At 40.2% G+C, this 22,369-nt stretch overlaps 4 protein-coding genes across 5 annotated transcripts; 3 read left to right on the top strand and 1 right to left on the bottom strand.

Moving 5' to 3' along the window:
* Window positions 1-3,665: 3,665 nt before the first annotated feature.
* LOC116265026 (peroxisomal and mitochondrial division factor 2-like) lies at window positions 3,666-6,574 on the bottom strand. Its single transcript, XM_050080677.1, has 3 exons — window positions 6,379-6,574; window positions 4,832-6,051; window positions 3,666-3,853 (listed from the first exon to the last, which is right to left on the bottom strand). Exons 2-3 carry the CDS (start codon window positions 6,031-6,033, stop codon window positions 3,814-3,816), a joined length of 1,242 nt encoding a protein of 413 aa, XP_049936634.1. The 5' UTR covers window positions 6,034-6,051; window positions 6,379-6,574; the 3' UTR covers window positions 3,666-3,813.
* A 1,444-nt stretch (window positions 6,575-8,018) lies between these two features.
* Window positions 8,019-12,758, top strand: LOC116264724 (protein kinase and PP2C-like domain-containing protein). Of its 2 annotated transcripts, none has more exons than XM_031645081.2 (12): window positions 8,019-8,326; window positions 8,451-8,568; window positions 8,684-8,850; window positions 9,097-9,164; window positions 9,725-9,948; window positions 10,135-10,186; window positions 10,513-11,032; window positions 11,113-11,182; window positions 11,254-11,470; window positions 11,565-11,669; window positions 11,909-12,004; window positions 12,455-12,758. In XM_031645081.2, exons 1-12 carry the CDS (start codon window positions 8,215-8,217, stop codon window positions 12,647-12,649), a joined length of 1,944 nt encoding a protein of 647 aa, XP_031500941.1. In that variant the 5' UTR covers window positions 8,019-8,214; the 3' UTR covers window positions 12,650-12,758. The 2 variants fall into 2 exon arrangements, with proteins under 2 accessions (XP_031500941.1, XP_031500942.1); XM_031645082.2 differs by having other exon boundaries at window positions 8,169-8,326; window positions 8,431-8,568.
* A 148-nt stretch (window positions 12,759-12,906) lies between these two features.
* Window positions 12,907-14,743, top strand: LOC116264725 (cypmaclein-like). The gene is made up of 3 exons (XM_031645083.2): window positions 12,907-13,947; window positions 14,262-14,304; window positions 14,428-14,743. Exons 1-3 carry the CDS (start codon window positions 13,855-13,857, stop codon window positions 14,607-14,609), a joined length of 318 nt encoding a protein of 105 aa, XP_031500943.1. The 5' UTR covers window positions 12,907-13,854; the 3' UTR covers window positions 14,610-14,743.
* Window positions 14,744-19,265: 4,522 nt separating this feature from the next.
* On the top strand, window positions 19,266-22,143 carry LOC116263737 (uncharacterized). Its single transcript, XM_031643492.2, has 2 exons — window positions 19,266-19,517; window positions 21,768-22,143. Exons 1-2 carry the CDS (start codon window positions 19,332-19,334, stop codon window positions 21,939-21,941), a joined length of 360 nt encoding a protein of 119 aa, XP_031499352.1. The 5' UTR covers window positions 19,266-19,331; the 3' UTR covers window positions 21,942-22,143.
* The last annotated feature ends 226 nt before the right edge of the window (window positions 22,144-22,369 follow it).

Raw genomic sequence — 22,369 nt, 5'->3', positions numbered from 1 at the left:
GTTCTGTATCTTGGGAAAGAATGGCTCAGGTTTTGTGAAGGCTGTCAGTTGGAATACAGTTTGCTGCAGCTACTAGTCAATGCCAATGACTTCTCATCTAACATTCAAAATGGTGAGAGATTGCTTTCTGTGTGATGCCTTCTTTAGGTCTCTGTTGTTAGGATAGGAGTGGTTCCTCCATGGTTGTACCTACCATCCTGGTTCTACTGGAGAGAGATGAGCGAAAATTTCTCTGCAAGTAGGCCTACCATGAATCAGTGCTCGGCAAAATTAAAAAGACTCAATTGGCAGAGAAAATTTTCGTTTCAGCATGGAAGCCAGAAGCTTCTGAAAATCTCAGAAAAATGGAGGGACACAGACACAGTTTCTCATGATAATTTTGTGGGAAGTTCTCTTGGGAATGGAACGTTTAAATTGTCGAGCTTTGCTCATGGAAAGACGTTTTAACGTTTCCAAGTTTGAACTTAGTTATATTTTATTTGTATTTTTTATATTCGGGAAAGCACCTAAATGTTGGGGGAGAACTAAAACCACACCTTATCTTCAGGCCTTAACACCCAGCAGCGTGTTTGGAATCCAAAAAGGAAATGCCTTCCAAGGCGTTTCTTGTAAGGGCAAACTTTTGAAAAAGTGAAAAAAAAAAAGTCTTTTTCTAGACATTTCTTTTTCTAAAATGCTAAAACTATCCTTCATGGCCCCACATGCCTGGATCCCAAAATATTGTCGTAAAACTATCCTTCATGGCCCCACATGCCTGGATCCCAAAATATTGTCGTTAAGTTTGGGTATCGGTGGTTCAATTCGGCCCGGCCCCATAACGAGTCAAGCCGGAGCGGATCCAAAAACCGGGCTCGGCCCGACTTGAAAAACCCGAGCCCGGCCAAGGCCCAGCCTGATTCAAAAAACCCGAGCTCGGCCTAGGCCCAACCTGATTAAATTTAAAAATATATTTTTTAATATGAAAAGATATATAAATATAATTAAGTGTAATAAAATATTTTATATATATATATATATATATATATATAATAAAAATAAAAAAAACAATTATTGGGTCCGAATTGGGTTTATTGAGTCCACCCGAACCAACCCAATAAATTATCGGGTTGGCTTGGGCCCGAGTCGGACTGGTTACTGAGTACCAGGTGGCGGCCCGGCCTGGTGCCCAGCCTTAGCTGTCATATCCGCTCCTTATAAAGCATTCTAAAGGGTGTAATGTAGTTGAATCTAGCTATAGTTTGATTTTTGTGGGATGCATGACTTTAGTTGAAAGGTGTAAGGCTCTTCACCCAACTCTAAAAATAACCTTAGGTGAAGGGCTTTAGCCTCTTCTAAGTATCCACCTTCTCTCTCTTTCTCTCTCTCTCTCTCTCTCTCTCTCTATATATATATATATATATATATATATATATATATATATATATATATATATATATATATATATATATATATATATATATATATATATACGTGACCAGTTAATGGGTCGTTCTCTCAAAGGCAAGCTATTGCCATTAGCTATAAGTAATTCAGTTTTACGACTAAGAATCCCAACATGGTTTAAATATGCCCACCTGTGTTGCCACCCTAATTTGCCTACAACTTGAATAAACCTTCTGTTTTGATTTTTTTTTTAAAAAAAAATTGTTCATCTTGTGGCTTCTGAGCTACAGTTTTACCACCTTATAGGGAAAAACAGATTAAAATTAGATTGGATACAAGTTGAAAAAGCAATTCTATATTTTGTTTTTCATCAAAGTCACCCGCATGAAATCAGCCAGGCCAGGCTTTACTTTCATTTTCTATCTCGGTCAAGATGATATACTTCTCAAATTGACGTCAATGATCTTGCAATGCAAAGGCCACTACAGTTTTATTTTTGAGACTCAAACATGACAAGAATAGACAGTGACTCATATATAACGAGTTAATAATCACAAGAATCGACATTGACTCACAAGAATCAGAGACATCACCACAGCAATCAACAAAGAGATGACAGTGATACATTTCTGTTGCTTTAGCCTTAGCTGTCCGGGCTCATCCTCTTAGTAATATTATCATCATCATCACTATCATCATACCTGCAATTGATATCGAAGTTTCTTTTTTCCTGATTCCTTTTTTCTCTGGATGGATGAATGAAGTGTGTCTGTAAATGGCTCCCCCCTGTTTCTGATTTAATCCTGAAGAAAAGTTTAAGAACGCAAAATTTTTTGTCATTGTCGACTGGTTCTCAACAAATTCGACAAAATATGGCCTTCATTTCTTTTATCTTAAGCCGAACGGCTCATTGTTAGTTGCAGAGAAATTTTTATTTTTGGGTTTTTTTCCCTTATAAATAGGAAAAAAGTATTTTGTAATTTTTCTAACAAAAACCCTACTTTTCATGAAAATTATCGAATTAAAGTGAAATTCTGTTAAGCTAAAATAAAAAAACATTCGCTGCAAGTTTTCCAATATTATCCTCTATCATTATCTTGCATAGCTAATAATTTCATGTTTGTGAATTTTCTGTGTACTTTCAGCCCTTATTTGATAGTTTCTGTAAAAAGTGTGAGACCGTCTACCATTTCTACTTCTAGGGAGCATCTTTTGACATAGTTGGCGTTTTCTACCAAATCCTCTGCTGCACCTTCAACCCTCCCAGGCGGCGACGGCCTTTGCTAAGTGGGAGCTTGTCGACTGCGGAGGAAGATGCGTGGGTGAAATGAACAGAAGCCTTTGAAAAGAAAATGTTGAGCGGGTGAAATTTCACCCGCTCCCTTTATCATAAACAGGATGAAATTTCACCCTGTTTGATTTTTGTGTCGGGCGGGTGAAATTTCACCCACCCTTAAGTATTTCAACCCTCCATCTATTTTTTCTGGGCAATCAAACTGACATTTGGATAAAGTGGCCTCAGCGTTGCATATTTTTCTAAAATGGCTCGCGCTCCAATTAGTTAGCACTTATTTTCTCGTCAGTAAAGGTGTAAACCTATCAAGTTCAGAACATCTCCCAAATAAGAATATGAATCTCCAAGAACCACCAACATTTCCGATATTTATAGAAATTTGCATAGATAGAAAGAAAATGGATTGGATTTTGATAAGGTGTAATAATTCCAACAGTCAATTAATCAGATAATGCCTAGACATGTCTGAAATTATATTTGAACTAGAAACGGGAATTCAATTTCGCGGTCCAAATTCATCTGATTTGGTTAAGAAAAGTTTTACACTAGATGTTGAATTTAGATACTAATTAAATTTAGGTTTTCTTCATCTAACTGGTCAGATTCGAACCAGATATTGAAACTGATAATGGTGGAAATCCCTAAATACTAGAAGCAATATCTCTCTCTCTCTCGCTTGCACGCTAAGTGACTACAAGGACGGAATGAACATCATACAAAAGGATGGCAGTGAGGCAACATACAGTAGAATCAATTGGAACAGACTCGTGCTCTGATGTCAAATTTTCGAGGAGGTACAAAAGTACTACAATCACAGTAAAGGGAGTCTATGTTAGCCTTTACATGCAATGAAGCAAACTGCTACTGCAGAAAAACGCACGTAGCTGTTCCGGAGTGCAGCGAATTGCAAAGCTAGAAACTACAAGAATTGTCATCTGGCGATCTAACAGATTCATTTTGACGCTCATGGCAACAGGAAAATGTAACATTTCAGTTGAACGGAAAATTCTTGCATGTGCAGAAAGAAACAAGTTTCTACAACTACAAGATAAACATCACGTTTGCTTCTAAAACATTCGACGTCTCTTGGCTTGTTTACAAGATTTTCTAACAAATGAGAAATTCGGCAACAGTTCCTACATCAGGTGGAATTCCTTCAGTTGACAGTGTGCAACTCTGAATACATGTTGAAAACAGTCAGTTGAAGGCTGAACGATGATAGACAAAAAGATTATTTCAGCTTGGTCAGTGGTTGAGAGAGTCATAATTAGGCGATCAGAGTGATAACAGAGTGACCCTCCTATATCCAAATGTTGATAAAAATCCAGACTGCTTTTTGGTGGGTCTGATAAATTGGCAGGAACAGACCCATCTACTTTCCAGAATTCCCTGTATCGTTGAAATTTCTGAAGTGTTCTTCATTTGTTTAGTGGATTGGACATTTGGACTACGGCTGCCCGGAAACAGGCTTACCAACTTCCCAGTGCCGTCACTCGGGATAGTCCTTGGTTTCTGGCTTTCCAAGGCTGACCTGTTGAGAAGGCTGGAGCATTGGTGGTCTATATTGGTGATATTAGAACCAACGAATAACTCAACACCCCAGAATAGATATATAACAGTCCAGCACAAATAGAAAACAGGACTTTCATTGCACGATTCTCCATGACTTCAACTTTGCCTTCATCCTTTATATGTCCACTCTTCCGCATCCAGGCGGCCAATTGGCCTAAAAAAGAAAAAAAAAACAGACAGCAGAACATCTACTTTGATCCGCAGCTTAATCTTTTAAATTCTAGAAGCCTTCACATTACGAATGATCGCATGAATTTACTCTTGCCAAGCAACAACTATTATATACCTTTCCGGCTGAAATCAACAATAACAAAGGCTCGAGTTTATTTCGAAAGATAGAAAAGGACAAACCCTGTCAAGGGAAGTGCAACACTAGTATGTACTCCCAAATTGTCTTGCATTAACCAAAGTATCTTAAACGTGTGGCAGTGACTTAACATCTCATTAAACAAAAATCCCTTCTCACGCTCGCTTCTTCTCACTATTATCATACCATCAGTCTAATACCATCAGGCAACATAATTCGCAAAAGACAACACTAATAAAAGAACCAAAAAGGAAAGAGAAAAACGAACGTCCTACCTTTGCTTGGAATACTTAAGGTAAGCCATGAAAGCAGCAGCTGCCAACGTCCCAGTTGATGCTGCAGCAGCCAGCGGCCATGGCAACTTCCCAACACCTTCTTGAGCAGGTACTCCCTTTGAGCTTCTTTTTTCACTTGATTCAAATTTCTCAATCAAGCCTTTGTGCACTGCTTCAGCCGCTTCCAACTTCGAACCGAGGTCCCCAACCGTCTTCTCCAAAGCCTTGATTTCCTTTTCCTTCAAATCTAAGCTCCCCATCTCGACATCCAATTTCTTCTTCATAGCTTCATTCTCCTCCCTCAGTTTTGTATCGCTGTTTTTGGATAGCTCCTCAAGAACTCCCTTTTCCTCCAAAGTCTCCTTTAATTGTGACTTGAGTGCATCTAATTCTCGCACCAATCGGCCGACCTCTGCTTCCTTCTCCATGAGTGCATCGGCAGCCTTTTTGCGTTCCACCTCACCTTCTCTAAGATGAGTCTTGAGTGTTCTTATCTTCTCATCCTGCAACTCACACTGGCTTTCGATGGACATCAGTTTCTTGTTTGCATTGTCCAATGTGCGCTTCTCCTCTTCCAATTTTGATTTTGATTGCAGTAAACTCTCCTCCAATTCCCTAGTGAGGATTTCCAATCTGTGATCCTGCTCTTTAACCTTCTCCTTCAGTGAATCTCTCTCATTTTCAAGGTCTTTGATCACCAACTCTTTTGACTCTGCAGCTTTCCGGACCTCCTCAAGCGAAACCCTCAGATCCTCCATCTCGGTGGCCATCTCTTCCTTCTCGTTCATGGTGGAAATGAGGTCGTGCTGCAAGCGCACGACCTGGATTTCAAGCTCGGCCGCCCGAGAAGCCACTGACTTCAACATATTCTGCTCCTGTTGGAGAGCGCTCACAGTGGAGTTGGCTTCGTCCAGTTGCTGAAGCACTTCTTCTAATCTCGAACTCGTCTCGGCCGCCCTCCGTTTGGATTCTTCACTCGATTCAATGGCGGACATCATTTTCGACGCCTGTTCCCCAACCAGGCTTTGCAAATCGTCGCGCTCGTCCTCAAGAGACGAAATCTTCTCCTTCAAGTCCACGATTTCTTGAACCTTCTGGGCAAGGACCCCATCGTTGAGGGGCAGTTCACCTCCTGTTGATTTCACGACGATTTCTTCTCCGCGCTCTTGGTTTCCGTCATTCGAGGTCTCCTCGGTATTCATAGTTGCAGAGGTTTCGAACTAGACAGTCATAGAGAAACCATATTACAAAAGGAAAAGAGAAAAAAGAACTCAAGACAGCAACATGGATTCCAGGAAGGCAAAAAAATTAAAATGACATGCAATACGTTAAAGGAAATAATCATCAAAAAAGTTAAAAAAGCAAACAGAAAGAAAGAAAAATAGAAAATGCCATCAACAGACAAACAGAAAGGAGGAGGGGCGAAGGAAAAGGTAACAGAAAAAGGAGAAGGAAGAGGTGAAAAGGCACTTTTCTCGGACACCAGAATGTTGCTTAATGGACTTGAACGGGAAAGAAGGGAAAACTGAACAAGAATGGGCTCCCACCTTCCAAGGAATTGATTTTGGATATGGCGAAATCGCCAGATGCAATAGACTTGCGTTACTTCTTGGCAGCGAAACTTCACACAAGAAAGAAACAGGGAGGAATGCGAGAAAAAGACGATAAGAAGAATCAAGACTGAAAAAGGCGACAGAGAAATGAACGGGCGAAAATGAAAGGACAATGAGAAGAAGACACCTAATCCTCTCTCTCTCTCTCTCTCTCTCTCTCTCTCTCTCTCTCTCCATCGCAAAGAAGAAAAATAAAATGAAATAGACTGGGAAGGGAGGGTTACGCTCTTACAATACAGATCTCTTCTTCTTCTTCTTCAATGCTTCCTCTTCCTCGCTGCTGTTTCAGATCCCCGTCCTCTTCGCTATTATTTCAGATATCCGTCCTCTTCGATTATGAGAGAGAGAGAAATGACGCGAGTAATCCCTCGCGCCCACCTCTACGACGGCCGCCACAGGAGGAACTCAACAGGCCCTAACTCCGATACTCCCGCTTTTATTACTGAAACGTTTCACTTAAGGTCCATTTTACAGACCCTAATGTCGAAAACAGACCTATCGTTTTTGTCAATGCCCGCGATGCCTTCGAGTTTTTCTAACTGCCAGTAAAAACCCTAACTATTTTCTCGGATGGGTTAATTTATCAGTAAAAAAAAAAAATAGCAGTTTTTAGTAAAATGCAGATGCAAACATTTTATGAAGTTGCAGTAAGCATTTTATTCTGTAAGGAGCAATTATTTTGATACAAAATCCTAGAATCTCATATCCATAATTAAGATCAGACCACCCTTGATTCAACCTTAAATGCATTTTTATCATGATGCATAGATTTAAAATTCATACTATCTCAATCTTTTAAAATACAACTTTTTATAAAGTCTTGGATCTAAGATCTTTGGCTATCAAAACGCAACTTAAGTTATTTGTTAGAATATTCCACATACGATGGTGAAATATCTTAATGCACAAATCGTCCTTTAATCCCATAACATAAAAATAAAATTGTGTTTGATAGCCTCGAAACTAAGATCAATAACATATATTTTAAATTCATGTACATCTCATCAAATTTTGATGATATATTTTTCATTTTGACGGCTTTTTGGCTCTAAAACAGGAGCCTAGGTGTGGACTGCATGGAGTATATATATATGTATATATATATACACTCGATCGGCTTCGTAATAAAAGAAGGGTTAGCGTAGTTTTTGGTATCATTTATATTTTTACCTTTTCTAGTGGACATATTAAAATTTTTTAAGGGCGAATAGGAAAACAATAATTTAGCGACAGAAGGATATTGGGATTTTTTTTTAGAAGCGACAGAAGGATATTGGGATTTTTTTTTGTTCTCAAAAGGATCAGACAAGTTTGCTTTTAGCCTTTAGAAATTATAAAACACGATTTTTTAAAATTTTAAACAAAAATTGCCTGGGTCCTTCAAAGTTCTAAATGATTTGCAAGTAAATTTCGAGGCCCATAATTATGTTATGAGGAATGAATTTAAGCGATTTAAAATTGCCTGTGCCCCCATTCAATCATCTGTTGAAGGAAAACATTTTTCTATATCAAGTTTGACTACAAAAACCAATTTGCAATGGCTAAGTAAAAGGTGAGGACGATCCAGATCCAGCCTCAAGGCAGGAACAAATATGGGAATTGTTCGTAAGATGCGGATGAATAGGAAAAAAATTCGAAGATTGACGTAAGCGATTGCGTTTCTTTCCCTCCCATAAAGCGAGGGAAATTTTGTAGGGAGAGAGAGAGAGAGAGAGAGAGAGAGAGTGAGAGGTGAAGAGCGTGGAAAAATTGAGGAGGAACGAGCAAGAAATGGTGCAAATCATGGAACCAAACACTTGCATCCGAGGCTGCTGTAGAAGCGATACCATCCCTCTTCATCTCCACCCTTCCTCCTATTCCCTCTCTTCTCCAATCGCCCGAGGTAAACCCGTTTCTTCCCTTTATCCATTAGCACAAGCTGGATTTCTCTTCACTGCGCTCGAATTTCTGGTTGAACCCGAGAAAATCCACCTTGAATTTACACAGTCCATTCTCCTTCGATGAAGGGTCTGAGAGCGTCGTGTATGAAGCAACGCTGGCTGGCAAAAAAGTGGCTGCCAAGAAGCCTGTCTTGTCGACGTCGGACGATCTCAACCGATTTCATACCGAACTCCAATTGATGTGGTCAGTGAATTCGCAGAAGGCTCCTCGTTCTTGCTTCCAATTATAGGTTTTTGAGGAAAAACCGATATGGGTGGTTCATATTTTGATGGAAATTGATGTTTTTTATGAATTTTAGCATGGTGGATCATCCGGGCATAGCCACGTTAGCTGCAGCACATGCCAGACCACCGAATTACATGTTCTTCTTTGAATTCTATGAAGGCGGAAACTTGGCGGACGCATTACATGTTCGAGAATGGAGCCCATCAATCCACCAAGCGTTGTCCATCATGATTGCTCTAGGTTCGTTCTTCCTCGTATTATCTCAATACGCTTCTGAAAATTGAGGTGTTAGTTATCGGATCCAAACAACTATGCTAACACTGACGTGATTAGTGTACGATTCTGTTGTGATGCGTTTTGCAGTTCTCCTTGGAGATGTTTTAATTGTCTGTTAGCTTGTCCATATTGTTCTTTGGCTTCTTTACTGCGATTTATGAAAACATAGAATGTTAGAAGTAACGTTCCTGACGGCTACTTATTGTTCAGCAAAAGGGCTGAGGTACTTACACAGCGTGGGGATTGCACATAGGGACGTCAAACCAGCAAACATTCTTGTATGCTTCTCTCTCTCTCTCCCTCGTCGTACTTTAGGATCGTTTGAATTGGTCTTTTAATCATGTAACGAGAGCTGGATTGATAGCTTGACCTGTGTCTGGGATTCCAAGTCATTTGCATGTACTTGTGTGAATGATCACTGCCTGGCCATCTGAAACTTCTCAAGGCATTTGAACGACTCAGACGTCTGATCTGATATCCTGAGCTGGACTGGGCAGTGAGGTGGCAGCTCCGGCCTGTCTAAATGATGTTCCAGTCATGCCAAAGTGTGAGGCCTTTCCAATGGCTGAGCAACAGCAAGCAAGGCATCTCAAATTCCTCATAGGAGAAGATCCCCTGTTCTCCCACTCAATACCACCTAAGCCCCCCGCACCCATGTCCCAATAAGAAAGACTCTTGGGTTTGAGTTCCAAGGGATTCAAATGAATCTTATGCTTTCACATCCTGAGCAAATAGGCAGGCTCAAACGACCGCCATAAATTGTCTGTGGAGTTGTAGAATATGTTGTTACAAGGTATACAGTTCATCAATGTAATTGTTTTTCAATTATCTGTTGCAGCTTGACAGCGAACTTCAGCCCCGTCTTTCTGATTTTGGTCTGGCGACATTTAAGAAAGATATTCATCACATCTCTTCTCAAAATTGGAAATCTTCTGGCAAGCCAACTGGAGGTTTCCACAAGAAGAATATGGTTGGAACTTTAATTTATATGGCACCCGAAATATTAAGAAAGGATGTGCATACTGAGAAATCAGATGTTTATAGTTTTGCAATAACGGCCAAGTAAGCGTTCCAAGTCATAGAACCATGTATTTCTGTGTTTGTGTTTGCCAAGTCACTGCTTTATGATAAATCTGATATAATTGTGCGGAACGCCTAAATACTTCAGTGCCATCCCTTTGACCTATACTCTTCTGCCATGATTTTCATCTTCTAACTTTTTCCTTTTTCACATTTCTCCTTTTACAGCGAACTTCTTACAGGTGTGGTTCCTTACACAGACCTTCGCGCGGAAGCCCAGGTAATTGTGTATTCCTGGTTGTTTATAGCGGAAAGTTTGTAGAAGGTCAATCACATCACCTGACTGTGATCCACGATGCATGAAACTTGATCTTGAGACTTGATCTAGTTGTTTGGTTTTGGTATGCTATCCATCCGGCAGAATACAGTCAGTTTTACTAGAGTATTCTAGGTCTCAGTCTTGCTCATCAAATTTTTTGCATTCTCCTTTGTTAGCTTGGTTATTCTGATATATCTTCCAATATGGTGCCTGAGTATCCGTTTCACTGATTCGTTATTAACACTCTCTCCTGACATCAGGTATCTTTCTTTTGACCTTGCTTTCAGGCTCATACAGTTCTCGAGATGACCTATACTGAGCAGCAGCTCACATCAGCCATAGTATCAGAAGGGTTGCGTCCAGTATTAGCTGGTGCCAAGTCAGGTGCTCCATCGAGCTTGCAGTCATTGATAATGAGATGCTGGGATCCAGATCCTCAGAAGAGACCACTATTTGCTGAGATAGTTGAGGAACTAGATATTATCATGAATAAGGCCATACAAGAACCAGATGATATAAAAAAGGATGTTTTGCTGAAAGAGCATTCAGTGGATAGCCAAAATCATCAAACTCAAATAGAAACTAGCTGGTCAGCTAGAGGAATGGCATTCACTAACCATGCAACAACTGATGGTGCAAACTTCACCGTGTGGCTTCAGCATTCCTTTCTTTATCATCCCACGTTGTCATGTGGATCATTTTCAACATGTGGTAGAAGGGAGTCCATGGAGGATACACACTTTTTATTGCCTCATATGGATAGCATAAAAGACATCTCCTTCTTTGGGATATTTGATGGTCATAGAGGTTCGTAAAACTGTATGTATCATCTTCCCTTCTCATGACGAATGCTGTAACTCTAAGTAGTACTTATTTCCCTTGTTTAGGTGCCGCAGCTGCAGAATTTGCTGTAAAAACTATACCTCAATTCTTACGAGCCTCTGGTGCAATGAAAAGGTTTGCTAGCCTTTTATATGTTTTTGAATGTGCTTATATTGTGGTTTCTGAGACATTGATTGCCTATGCAGTCCCTCAGATGCACTATCAGATTCATTCCTGAGAACTGATATTGAGTTCAGAGAACAGTTGAAATCATGTCAACTTTTAAGAAGCAAACAAAGGAATTTCCATCCTGGCTGCACAGCAATTACAGCTTTGATAGTAGGAAACAAACTTTTTGTTGCAAATGCTGGTGATTGCAGAACAATCCTATGTCGCGATGGGCAAGCCTATGCTCTTTCAAAGGTTAAACATATTGATATTTCAGATTATGAAATTCACCTTCGTTAAGAAATTGAAGTGCATTTTTACTGCTTACTAAAGGTTAGGCAAAATGCAGGATCATGTAGCTAGCTGTCCCCAGGAAAGGGAACGAATTATTCGGGCTGGAGGAGAAGTCAAATGGCAGATTGACACATGGAGGATTGGTCCAGCTGCACTGCAGGTTATCTAGGCTCATAAGAGCAGATAGGGTGTTTGTCATTCCTCCATTCTTTCCAGTTTATATGGTTACCAATTAATTTTGTCACCAATCTGTTCCACTTCGAAACGACACTGCAAGGCTGTACTGAGTATCGCTTTTAGAAAGCTTTCTCGTTTGGCTTAATAAATACAATTACAGTTGTTCTATTGAAATCATTGGTTGCATTCGGCACTTCCTGTTCCTGAAACTTATGTTCACAGGTGACACGGTCAATTGGAGATGATGATTTGAAGCCTGCTGTGACTGCAGAGCCTGAAATAACAGAAACAGATCTGTCATCTGATGATGAATTTTTGGTATTGTCAAATATCTGCCTTCCTGCATTTTTTAAGTTTTGCTGTTAGTTACTACTAGAGTTGCCAGCATGTAAATCAATTGCTTTTTAGAAGGTTAGTGTCCTTGATTACCTGCCCGATTGATATCCATTTGGGCCAAGTACAGGAGGAACTGAAAGGAAAATGCTGGTAACCTGCATTTTCTTCTCTGTGATGAGGACTGAAGTTTGATTTTGAAACAATCTGAACCAGAGTCTGGTTTTCTTATTTTGGTGTCTCTAATGGGTACATGACATGCATATCTTTGCTAAAAATACAAGTCCTTCGTAATCTTTTTAATCAACTCATCTGGTTAACAATTAGATGGATGAGAGGTTTGATCTCTTAATTGTGGTTGCTTTTTCATTCTTGTTTCTAATTATTGCTAACATTTGAAGTAATGTCTAAAACAATTTGATGCAAATGACGCAGGTGATGGCTAGTGATGGTTTGTGGGATGTGTTAGGTAATGATGAGGTGGTTCCCATCATCCGGGATACTGTCAAAGAGCCTACCATGTGTGCTAAACGACTTGCCACAGAAGCTGTTGAAAGAGGAAGCAAAGACAACGTCACTGTTATTGTTATCTTCCTTCGTCCCGTATCTACTGCAGAAAGAATATTCTGAAATCTGAAATAAAATAGTGGAAGTTGCATCACATTTTCCCTACCTAGCAAGATAGCAGTATTATTGCTAAAGTTCTACCCACAAATCCTAAGAATAAGTTTTTCATCTCTTTCTGTGTTTTCGTAGTCAAAATTATTTATTTGTTGCACAAGCATTAGCACACACAACGTAAACTAAACATCTCTGGATGCTAGATCATGTTTTATACAGATCAATCCAATTTGCAATTTACCCTATTTTGGCATCTTTGCATATTACCGAGCCTGTCATGAGAAGAATTATTTATGACAGATTTTTCTGGATGCAATAACTTATAAAGAAAGAAGGCCCCCTTTGAGGTACCTTTTCTTTTTCACCATAACATAAAAAGTTCAAACTTTCTTAAAGGTCCTACAATTTTCTGGCCTAGAAAGTGCACGTATGCTTGATCTTCTTCAATTTGTCTTCCATTCTTGAACACCCTTCCCCATTCTGGAATGAAACATTAATTTACTCGTCTAATGTAACTGTGTAAGCCTAGACTTGGAACTTAACTTGACCACGTTGCAAGGTGTGTGAATCCCTTAGTAGCATGCATCATAAGATGCATCCAAAAACTATATAAATTGATCGTCATTATCGGTGGACTAATATCATTAAACATCTATTTATCAAATTGACCCCTATATCGACTCGGATCGGACGGACGAGTCGAAGCAGGAGAGCTGGAGATGAATCGGAGCTTCTTCCAGTGGCAGGAAAATGCTGTCTTGATTCTTCTTTATACTGAGAATTATCCATGATGCTCTGTAGGTTTGAATGTTGCTAAGTTAAAATACTAATGAGTGTGATAATTAAATGATTCGTTTCAATGTGGTTGAAGATGAATGAAAAGGCCGATTCGGAGATGTATAGTTCGATCCTATGTAGAGTGACGCATTTAAAAGAAACCAACGCGGTCTGCACAGAGGAGTTACTGCACCTTCCTTCTGTGAGTCCAAGGAATGTGGGCTCAGTGGGGGTCAGGGAATCGATGCTTAAAACTTTTCTTCTTCTTTTCAAACTTCTTTTTGTTAATTTGTTGGATCAGCATTGCTCAGAATGAGCCTTTTGCCTTCCCCTAAACGAGCCTCTGCCGTGGATGACTCGTCCTCCAACACTATAAATACTGTTATGCTGCTATAGAGGTTCATCATCGGCTCTCTTTATCTCTTCTTTCTCTGATCATGGATGCCATTAAGCCAGTAGTTGTGTTCGCGGCTCTTGCCTTTCTGGTGTTCCATCTTGTTGAGGGCAGACTTGCGTCTGAGTTGCAATTGGTATGTCTCCTACAGGGTTAATCTGCAACAGTAAAGCTTTCTGATCTCTTTCTCTCAGTCTCTCTCGCAGAAAACACAGTCTTTCTGCAAACTGCATTAGCACATGAACTTTGCATCTTCTTTTAACGTACCCAACGCTGCAAACAAATCCAAAGCGGTCCAGTTCTAAGAATTGGCACTTAACAGTTTAACGCTGCTGATCATATGGTCTTCTTCTATGCTTTTTACAATTGGAAGTTTCAGAAAATTCAAAACAGTTGCGATTCACCGCTCGTATGTATTGACATCGCTTTTTTGAAATGTATCTCTCGCAGGCAGAAGTCAAGGGACATGAAAGATCCCTCCTCCAAACTATAGGTTCGTTCATCTTCTTCTTAATGGGACAACTTCGGGTTTCTAGACAATCAAACACGTTGCTTCTCAACCATGAACTTCTTCTTTTGCAGTTAATTGAGATGGTGAGTTTTTTTGTGGGTGCAGACTGCGCAGAAGCTTGCAGTGTGAGGTGTTCAAAGGCATCGAGGCAGAAAAGGTGCGAGTTCGAGTGCGGGAGCTGCTGCAAGAGATGCAACTGCGTCCCTCCCGGCACCTACGGCAACAAGGAGGCCTGCCCTTGCTATGCTAGCATCACCACTCACGGTGGAAAGCCCAAATGCCCCTGAAGACTTGAATACTTTGCGAGACGTTACATATGGAATTGTTATTTGCATCTTCTTCCCTTGGCTTGTTTGTCCAGCTCTGTTTCTAATGATCTACAGTAAGATAATGTATTAGCAGGAACTCCTGCTTCCAAGTCTTTTTGTTCGTATGATAAATAAAGGTTGCAGATCTTCCTGTGAAAACCTGCTGAGGGATAGGCCCTCATCCATTTTATTAACAAAAATAGGGATATATACAAAAAAAATCACATCCTTGTGAGGATGATTACATTATCAAAAAGAAAGTTGACTGGGATCCCAGCCAACTTGTCCCATAAAGCATTCTTTATATCCCCTATCACCGGAACACAAACACAACATACTACATATTTCCACTGAAGGCTGATGGTACGCCAACTTCAATTTGCTGTTAAGCCTTTGCACGTGCAAAAGATGTCTTGCCCTGTCTGTGGTACCTTTGATGACTTTGTCTAGCTTATCTTTTCAAGCCTCATTGTTGGCTTGTACAACAATGAGATGCTCAGAAGTATTGATCTTCTCTAGACATTTGTTCAAGATCCAGTTCTCAGAGAATGCTCGCCCTTCTTTCGACCAAGAACAGACTCCAAACATGTATTCTCCATTGTAACATCTAATCAGTCCTGCAGTACGATTCAAACCTTCACCATGCCAAGTTGCGATGTGGATGTTATAACTAACTCCTTCTTGGAGGCTCCAATCTGCTGCCATGATGCCTTGGCGTAGCCAGATTCCCACTCTTTGACTGTTCATTCTATTACGATTAACTTTTTGGTATTGTTCTCTGCAATATTCCCAAAATATAGAGCAGTAGTCACCAACTATATGTTCATGTTCATGTTTAACCTTGTTCCTCAACTGCCATAGGAACCATATGACCATGTGGAAAGTTATTTTCCATATGCCCTCCCACAGTTTTCTTCTAAATTTCCTTCTAAACCACCAAACAAAGCATTGTTTAATGGACTGTTGGCGAGAAATCTTTTGATTGAATTTGGCTGCAATGAATTGCCATAAAATTTTCGACTTCGGACATCCAAAAAACAAGTGGCTTTCATCCTCCTCATGGTTTTGGCATAGAACACACCTAGAGGCCAACTGCATCCCTAGTTTTTTGAGTCTGTTTTCAGTCATGGTTCTGCCATAACATCCAATGTAGACTGTCCAAGTGACCCTTGGTAATCCATGTTTAACCCATATATACTGTCGCCACTTTTCAGTTTCCTTATGCAGCCTGATGGCCTCCCAAATCTGTTTTCGATTGATTGGGCAGGAGTGCTGATTAGCCCAGACGAGTGTATCAGCATGATTATCCACCATGGTGAGTGTCGCAATATCAGGCTTCCATCTGTTCACAGTATCACGCAGCGCTTGATTAGGGCCATACATAACCTCTCTAACAGTGATTCTAGTATTGATAACCTCAAGAATTGGGTCATTAACATCAATCACCGCTGCTAGGGGCCTTCCTGTCCAACTGTCAATCCAAAATTTGGCTCTTGTGCCATCTTTAATTTGCCAGCAGACTTTATCCTTGATTTGCTTCCAAGATTTAACTATATCTTTCCAATGTTAGAACTTTTAGTGAAAGACAGAGCATGCCACAAACCATGTTCCTTGAGGTATTTCTTTCTAACATAAACTGCCCAAATGTTGTTGGTGCTAAGCGCTCTACAGGCTAGATAGGCAAGATTTGCTGTATTAGTGTCCTTGATCCTTCTCATGCCAACTCCTCATTTGCTCTTCGGTAAGCAAAGTTGATTCCATTTAACCAAATGTGTTTTGTTTATGTTATTATTGCTACCCCAGAGGAAGTTAGCACACAGGCTTTCGACTTTTTGCATAAATTTAAGAGGCAGTTTATATACCATGCTTATGTAAGAGGGGATAGTGGATAAGACATACCTGATTAAGCAAATTCTGCCTGCATAAAACAGCAATTTGTTCTTCCAGCTGCCCAATTTCTGATCAATTTTAAGCAACAATCCAGAACATTGATTTTCTACCAACCGTTTGTTTTGAAGAGGTACTCCAAGATATTTAAAGGGGAGTTGCCCATCTTGCCACTCCATAATTCGAGCAGCCTTGCTAAGCTCTACCGGGCTGGTGTTGATCCCAATGATAGTGCTTTTATCTTTGTTTACTTTGAGCCCTGAGCAGTTTTCCAGTTCTTGAAGGATACCCTTGATGGTCTTCAATGACTTCATGTGATAGGCTACGAACATGATCAAGTCATCAGCATAAAACAGAGAATCAATGTCAGACCTGTCTTTACCTATCGTGGGCAGTTTAACTTGCTTATTGTTAATGACATGCTTCAGGCTTCTCGTGAACATCTCAGCGACAATGAGGAAAAGGTACGGAGACAAAGGGTCACCCTGTCTTAAACCCCTTTGAGGAAAAAACCAATTTCCTTCCTTGCCATTCAAGACTACTGTCATACTGACAGTTCTAACTAAAGTCATCACTTTTTGTATCCAAATGACGTCAAAGCCCAACACTTGCATGGCATTCTCCAAGAACTCCCAAGACACTCTGTCGTAGGCCTTGCTGAAGTCAATTTTCATGCAAAGTGACTTGCTCTTCCTAGCTTCCATAGAGTGGATCAGTTCCTGAGCTAACAAAATACTGTCTTGGATGCATCTTCCTGCTAAGAAGGCATTTTGGTTCACATCAATAATACGACATAAGATAGGTCTCATTCTCCTGACCATGATACGACTCAAGAATTTGGTGGTGCTGTTGCAGAGCGAGATGGGCCTAAAATTCTCAATATTATGATCACCTGGAATCTTAGGAATGACGACGATATGTGTACGGTTGACCTTGCGAACCAGCCTACCATGAGCAAAAAAATCTCTTATATAAACTTGGATGTCTTCTTTAACAATATCCCAGTTTTGAATGTAGAACTTGTTTGGGAAACCATCAGGGCCAGGCGCAGAGTCAGGGTCGGCACCCTTAATCGCCCAAATGATTTCCTCTTCAGAGATAGGGGCTAATAAGCTGACATTCTCTGCTGCAATGACTGTTATCCCTTCCCGCGTCTTGCAAGACGAACGCCCTGTTTCATTGCCTCTACTTTGTAGGTGGCTTAAGTGATCATGAAAGGCCTTGCAGATGTCTTCCTCCTCTTCAAGTTTTTGTCCATCCACTGTGATTGCATTAATTTTATTTCTGCGTCTTTTGCTCTTGACTGACTCATGGAAAAACTTGGTATTGGCATCACCATCTTTGAGCCATTTAATTCTGCTCTTTTGTCTCCAATAGATCTCTTCCATTAGAAGAATATGGCTTAGTTGCTCTCGGTATTCAGTTTCCTTCTGTGTAGCATTCAGATTGCCATTCTCCACCTCAATTTGCACCCGCAACATGTCATTTTTGAGATCGTTGATCTTAGTTTCAAAGCCTCTCCCATACCTCTTCGCCCAAGAGGACACTGTGGTTTGGACTAACTCAAGTTTCTTTAAAATCCTGATAAGTCGACAACCCTGATTTGACTGACGCCAGCAGTCCTTAATGATGTTCTGACATTCAATTTCTTCCATCCAAAAGTTATAGAATCTAAAGCAAGGTCTACCACTAGCCCCAATTCTGCGATGATAAGCATTGAGAATAATCGGATTATGATCAGAGCAAGTGCGAGGGAGAATCATGAGGTCATTGCAGTTAAACATGAGCTCGATCCAAGCAGGCGAGACAAAGCAGTGGTCAATCTTGCTCATAACATTGGCAAGGCCCATACGGTTGTTAGTCCAAGTATACTTGATGTCGGGGTTAGAAATTTCTGTTAGGTTGCAACTATTGATAAAATTTGCAAAGGCCATACAAGCCAACTGAGCAGGAGGGTTGCCAGATTTCTCGACAGCCCCACTAACACCATTGAAATCTCCAAGACAGACGAGAGGCTCCTCAAAGGACATGATAATTTGCTGCACGTCAAGTAATTGCCACTTTCTACGCCTGAAATCAATATCTAGATACACCCCAATTGCAGAAAAGAGTATTCCAGTGTTCTTGTCCTTGAAAATGCATGATATCCACGTAGGAGACAAGAAGACGTGAACCAGATCAATTACATCTAATTGGGGGCATAAGTGGACATAAGTGGTCAAATCTGCGTTAAACACACTTTCATATTATATGTTTTGAGCAACGCCCATGAGAAATTATGTTTAAAGCAGATTTGACCACTTATGTCCAGGTCTATGCCTATTCCATACCAGTTGCTCATGGTGAAGAAGACACGCATATCATCACCATCGGCAGCAGTTACCATGGTTTACTTTTTGCAAATTCACATTTTCCATTGCTGGTGAACGGTGTTGTGTGGTGGATTCAGCCCACCCTGTAATCAGCTGTTATTCGGATCCTCAAATTTATAAAAGGTGGGTATCGGGCCGGCCCGATTTGGCCCGTCGGGTCAGCACAGCCCGTTTAAAAATAAAAAATAATTTTTTAATTATAAAATATTTTTTAAATTATAAAATATATTTATCAATAATAAATATACATTATAAAAACAAAAAAAAATTAAAAAATATATATTTTTTAAAATCCTAAACGGGCCTACCGGGCCGGCCTATCGGGCCCGGGCCCGGCCCGACGCCCACCCTTTAGTAAAAACCCTTTGTCGGGGTCGTGCCCCGGCTTCGGCCGAGGAGGAAGTTCGGTGTGGTGCCCTGGATTCGGAGGAGGAGGAAGAAGATGAACAAGGACAAGATCTTCAAGCTCGCCAAGGGGTTCAGGGGAAGAGCGAAGAACTGCATACGCATAGCGAGGGAGAGGGTAGAAAAGGCCCTGCAGTACTCCTACAGAGATCGTAGGAACAAGAAGAGGGACATGAGGTCCCTCTGGATTGAGAGAATCAACGCCGGCACCCGCTTGCACGGGGTATCACTGTCCCTTTTGTTTTACTTTTCTTCTGAATCTTGAATCCTCTTATATTTTAGCTTTTCATGGGTTTGCATTTCTAATGTATGTTTACGTATCTAGCCTTTGATTGCTTAAATTCGTGTCCATCCCGTGGTGAATCCGTAACTTGCAGGATCATGCTTGTCGTTAAATAAATTTCGATTTTTTATGGTCGAAACTGTAAATATTTTGGGTTCTCATTTATGGTCTTCTATGACTGGTCTGGTGCGGGAATGGGTAGGTTTTGAATTTTTACTTGGACTTTTACGTGTAAGCTGGGATCTGGTGTTCGTTTGTTGGTTTGAAGAATTGAAGATTTTAGTGCCTTCGTGGAGTATTTGCATAGACATGAATGAGAATGTTGAGCATTAAAGTCACTCGTCTGAATCACGAACATAATCTGAGATATTTAGATTGCAAGATCAAGATATTGATGATCGTATAGGAGTGAGAGCTGAGAGGATGGGGTTGGGGTTTAATTAGTTGTGATTAAAAGGACTAGCGCATTCAGCAAGGCTCTACACCCAGGAGTTAAAAGGGAAATATCAAAAGAATGTATAAGAGGATAAGGTAATCATCTACTTAGTACTTACTTCCTCTGGTCTAATTTCCTGTTACATTGTGAGCTAAATTGGAAAAATTGGTCGAACGACCCAACAGACCTGTTCTTAATTGCTATTCTGTTACTTCAAGAATCTGACAGACATGATTCAATGCAGTTGTAGTCTTTTGCTCTGAAAAGGAAAAGTTGATCCCACAAGTTATTTTGGGTACCTAATATACTCTGGTGATGATTCATACTTGAATGCTTCATTAACCAAACTTGTCCCATGCCGAATAGGTCTTGCTGATGATACATGTCAAATTCTAGAATCTTATTGTCCTATTAAAATAACTGAAAGAAACTGAGAAGCATTTAAGAATAGCATAAGCTCAGAAGGATGTAACTAAATTTTATTGTTCCTCTGATTAGTGCTCTTAAACCCAAAGTCATGCAATTCATCTCAAACTTATTCTAGCAGCCCAAAGGTCATTGTCACTAGCTGCTGTGTTGCAAGGACACTGATATCGATGTAGATATCGAACACACACACACATATACATTAAATCATGAGGTGGAGGCTAAAAGAAGGAAATGGTGTATCTGCTCTTTCTCCATCTACTTATTATCTCATAAAATGGCGTAATGGAGAGTTATAAAAGGGAGAGCCTGGACTAACGTGAGCCTTGGTCCTACGTTAGGGCTGGTTAATCCTTTTTTCTGTTGCAAGAGCAAACATTTGGACATGCAATAGACCTGTTGTCGGGGAAGTATAATTTGAAGGGTGTAGATGAATTTGATGACTTTTCTTCTCTTGGCTTTTGCTGTTTCAGGAGCACTTTGATAATAATCCAGCATTTAACAACTTGGCTTCTGTCTGTTTTTTCCATTTCCTTTTCTTCCTTTGGTCTTGAACTCTATGTCTGTTGAGAACTGTTGAATGAAGGGCTGAATGCCTTTGTTTTGGTGCATTTCTTTTAGGACATCAGTGGCCTATGGTTTCTCAACTATGGACATAATATTTGGGAACCCTTGCGTTCCTTGGGATTTTAGGTTATTTTGGTCGCTTGGCCCTAACAATAAAAGAGCTGTTAGTAACAGCAAAGTTTACAAAAACATGTAAGCTTTAAGACCAATTTCCTGTTTCTGTTTCCCTCTTTCTGATATCGACAACAAAGAAATGGTTCCTATGTTTCTATGTCCTTATTGCCATTGGGGTGATTAATTGAATGTGAATGTCGGATATCTGAGCTAGCACCTGAAGTTGCCTGTTTGTTATGTTTCTTTATTTTTCAATATTATTTGAGTTCATGGTATACTAAGGTTACTCTGGTGCTGTATGAGAATTATTGAGCTTGGCTTCGTAACGACTAATGCCGACTGTTCATCAGATTCTACTTTTTTGTTCCTTTTCCTTGTGCATGTTCTGATGCTATCAATTGTGTCTGAAAACTCACTAGGGCGCAGCCACACCTGCTCAAGAAGCATACCGCTAGGTTGAGCCAAGACAACGGAAGCATAAACCTGATCTTTATAGTATGAATTTTGTGTCGATTGTTTGAGAATGATCTTAGTTGTGATATATATCCACTTAAGTCACATGCCAGTAGAAAATTGAACAGTCGATCTGTATGTGTGTGTGTGTGTGCACGTGTTATACAATGTTGACACTGTTCTTTTGTATACAGGTTAATTATAGCACTTTCATCCATGGATTGATTAAGGAGAACATCCAGCTAAACAGAAAAGTGTTATCTGAACTATCAATGCACGAGCCATACAGCTTTAAGGCGCTCGTAGACATCTCTCGAAATGCATTTCCTGGAAACAAGCTCCCCAAGAAAGTAGGCGTGGAAGCATGATTTTCCTGTGCCAGCTTTCACAAGGTCTGACCAATAATTGGTCCTGGTGGAACACGTATCCTGCTTTTCTTTTCAACTTGTTTCTTCAAGGCTGTTGTTGAAGCTAGAGAATGTTTTCAGTTTTGTAGAGTATTGCATTTTCAATCTACCAGCATGTTGAAACCATTCTGATATATGTTGAGTCAACCGCTTATTTTCTCCACCGGTTTATTTCCTCCTTCTGCTTTTCTTTTTTGAGGTGAAGTATGGGTTCAGATGGAGGTAGGGTTGATATATTATGGTGTATTGTTTCAGTTTGTTTACCTTCAAATGAGTACTGTGTCTCCCTTTTGTAGACGAGACACAGGCTAACCGTGATCTGTAGAAGAATTTTTTCTTTTTATCCAGAAGACAGGAATGCAGTTAAGCACTCTTCATAAATGTATTTT

Source organism: Nymphaea colorata, chromosome 11 (assembly GCF_008831285.2).
Source record: "Nymphaea colorata isolate Beijing-Zhang1983 chromosome 11, ASM883128v2, whole genome shotgun sequence".
Lineage (NCBI taxonomy): Eukaryota > Viridiplantae > Streptophyta > Magnoliopsida > Nymphaeales > Nymphaeaceae > Nymphaea > Nymphaea colorata.
This window is presented reverse-complemented; position numbering and strand designations above follow the sequence as displayed.

What these genes read in the sequence shown, in the direction of transcription:
- LOC116265026 (XM_050080677.1), bottom strand. Translation starts at nt 6,033, where the DNA reads ATGAATACCGAGGAGACCTCGAATGACGGAAACCAAGAGCGCGGAGAA. An exon ending in CTTAAGTATTCCAAGCAAAG is followed by an intron (nt 3,854 to 4,831) that starts GTAGGACGTTCG and finishes ACATGTATTCAG; the next exon opens with AGTTGCACACTGTCAACTGA.
- LOC116264724 (XM_031645081.2), top strand. Translation starts at nt 8,215, where the DNA reads ATGGTGCAAATCATGGAACCAAACACTTGCATCCGAGGCTGCTGTAGA. An exon ending in GATATTTGATGGTCATAGAG is followed by an intron (nt 11,033 to 11,112) that starts GTTCGTAAAACT and finishes TCCCTTGTTTAG; the next exon opens with GTGCCGCAGCTGCAGAATTT. An exon ending in TTGGTCCAGCTGCACTGCAG is followed by an intron (nt 11,670 to 11,908) that starts GTTATCTAGGCT and finishes TTATGTTCACAG; the next exon opens with GTGACACGGTCAATTGGAGA.
- LOC116264725 (XM_031645083.2), top strand. Translation starts at nt 13,855, where the DNA reads ATGGATGCCATTAAGCCAGTAGTTGTGTTCGCGGCTCTTGCCTTTCTG. An exon ending in TTGCGTCTGAGTTGCAATTG is followed by an intron (nt 13,948 to 14,261) that starts GTATGTCTCCTA and finishes TATCTCTCGCAG; the next exon opens with GCAGAAGTCAAGGGACATGA. An exon ending in ATCCCTCCTCCAAACTATAG is followed by an intron (nt 14,305 to 14,427) that starts GTTCGTTCATCT and finishes TTGTGGGTGCAG; the next exon opens with ACTGCGCAGAAGCTTGCAGT.
- LOC116263737 (XM_031643492.2), top strand. Translation starts at nt 19,332, where the DNA reads ATGAACAAGGACAAGATCTTCAAGCTCGCCAAGGGGTTCAGGGGAAGA. An exon ending in CCGGCACCCGCTTGCACGGG is followed by an intron (nt 19,518 to 21,767) that starts GTATCACTGTCC and finishes TTTTGTATACAG; the next exon opens with GTTAATTATAGCACTTTCAT.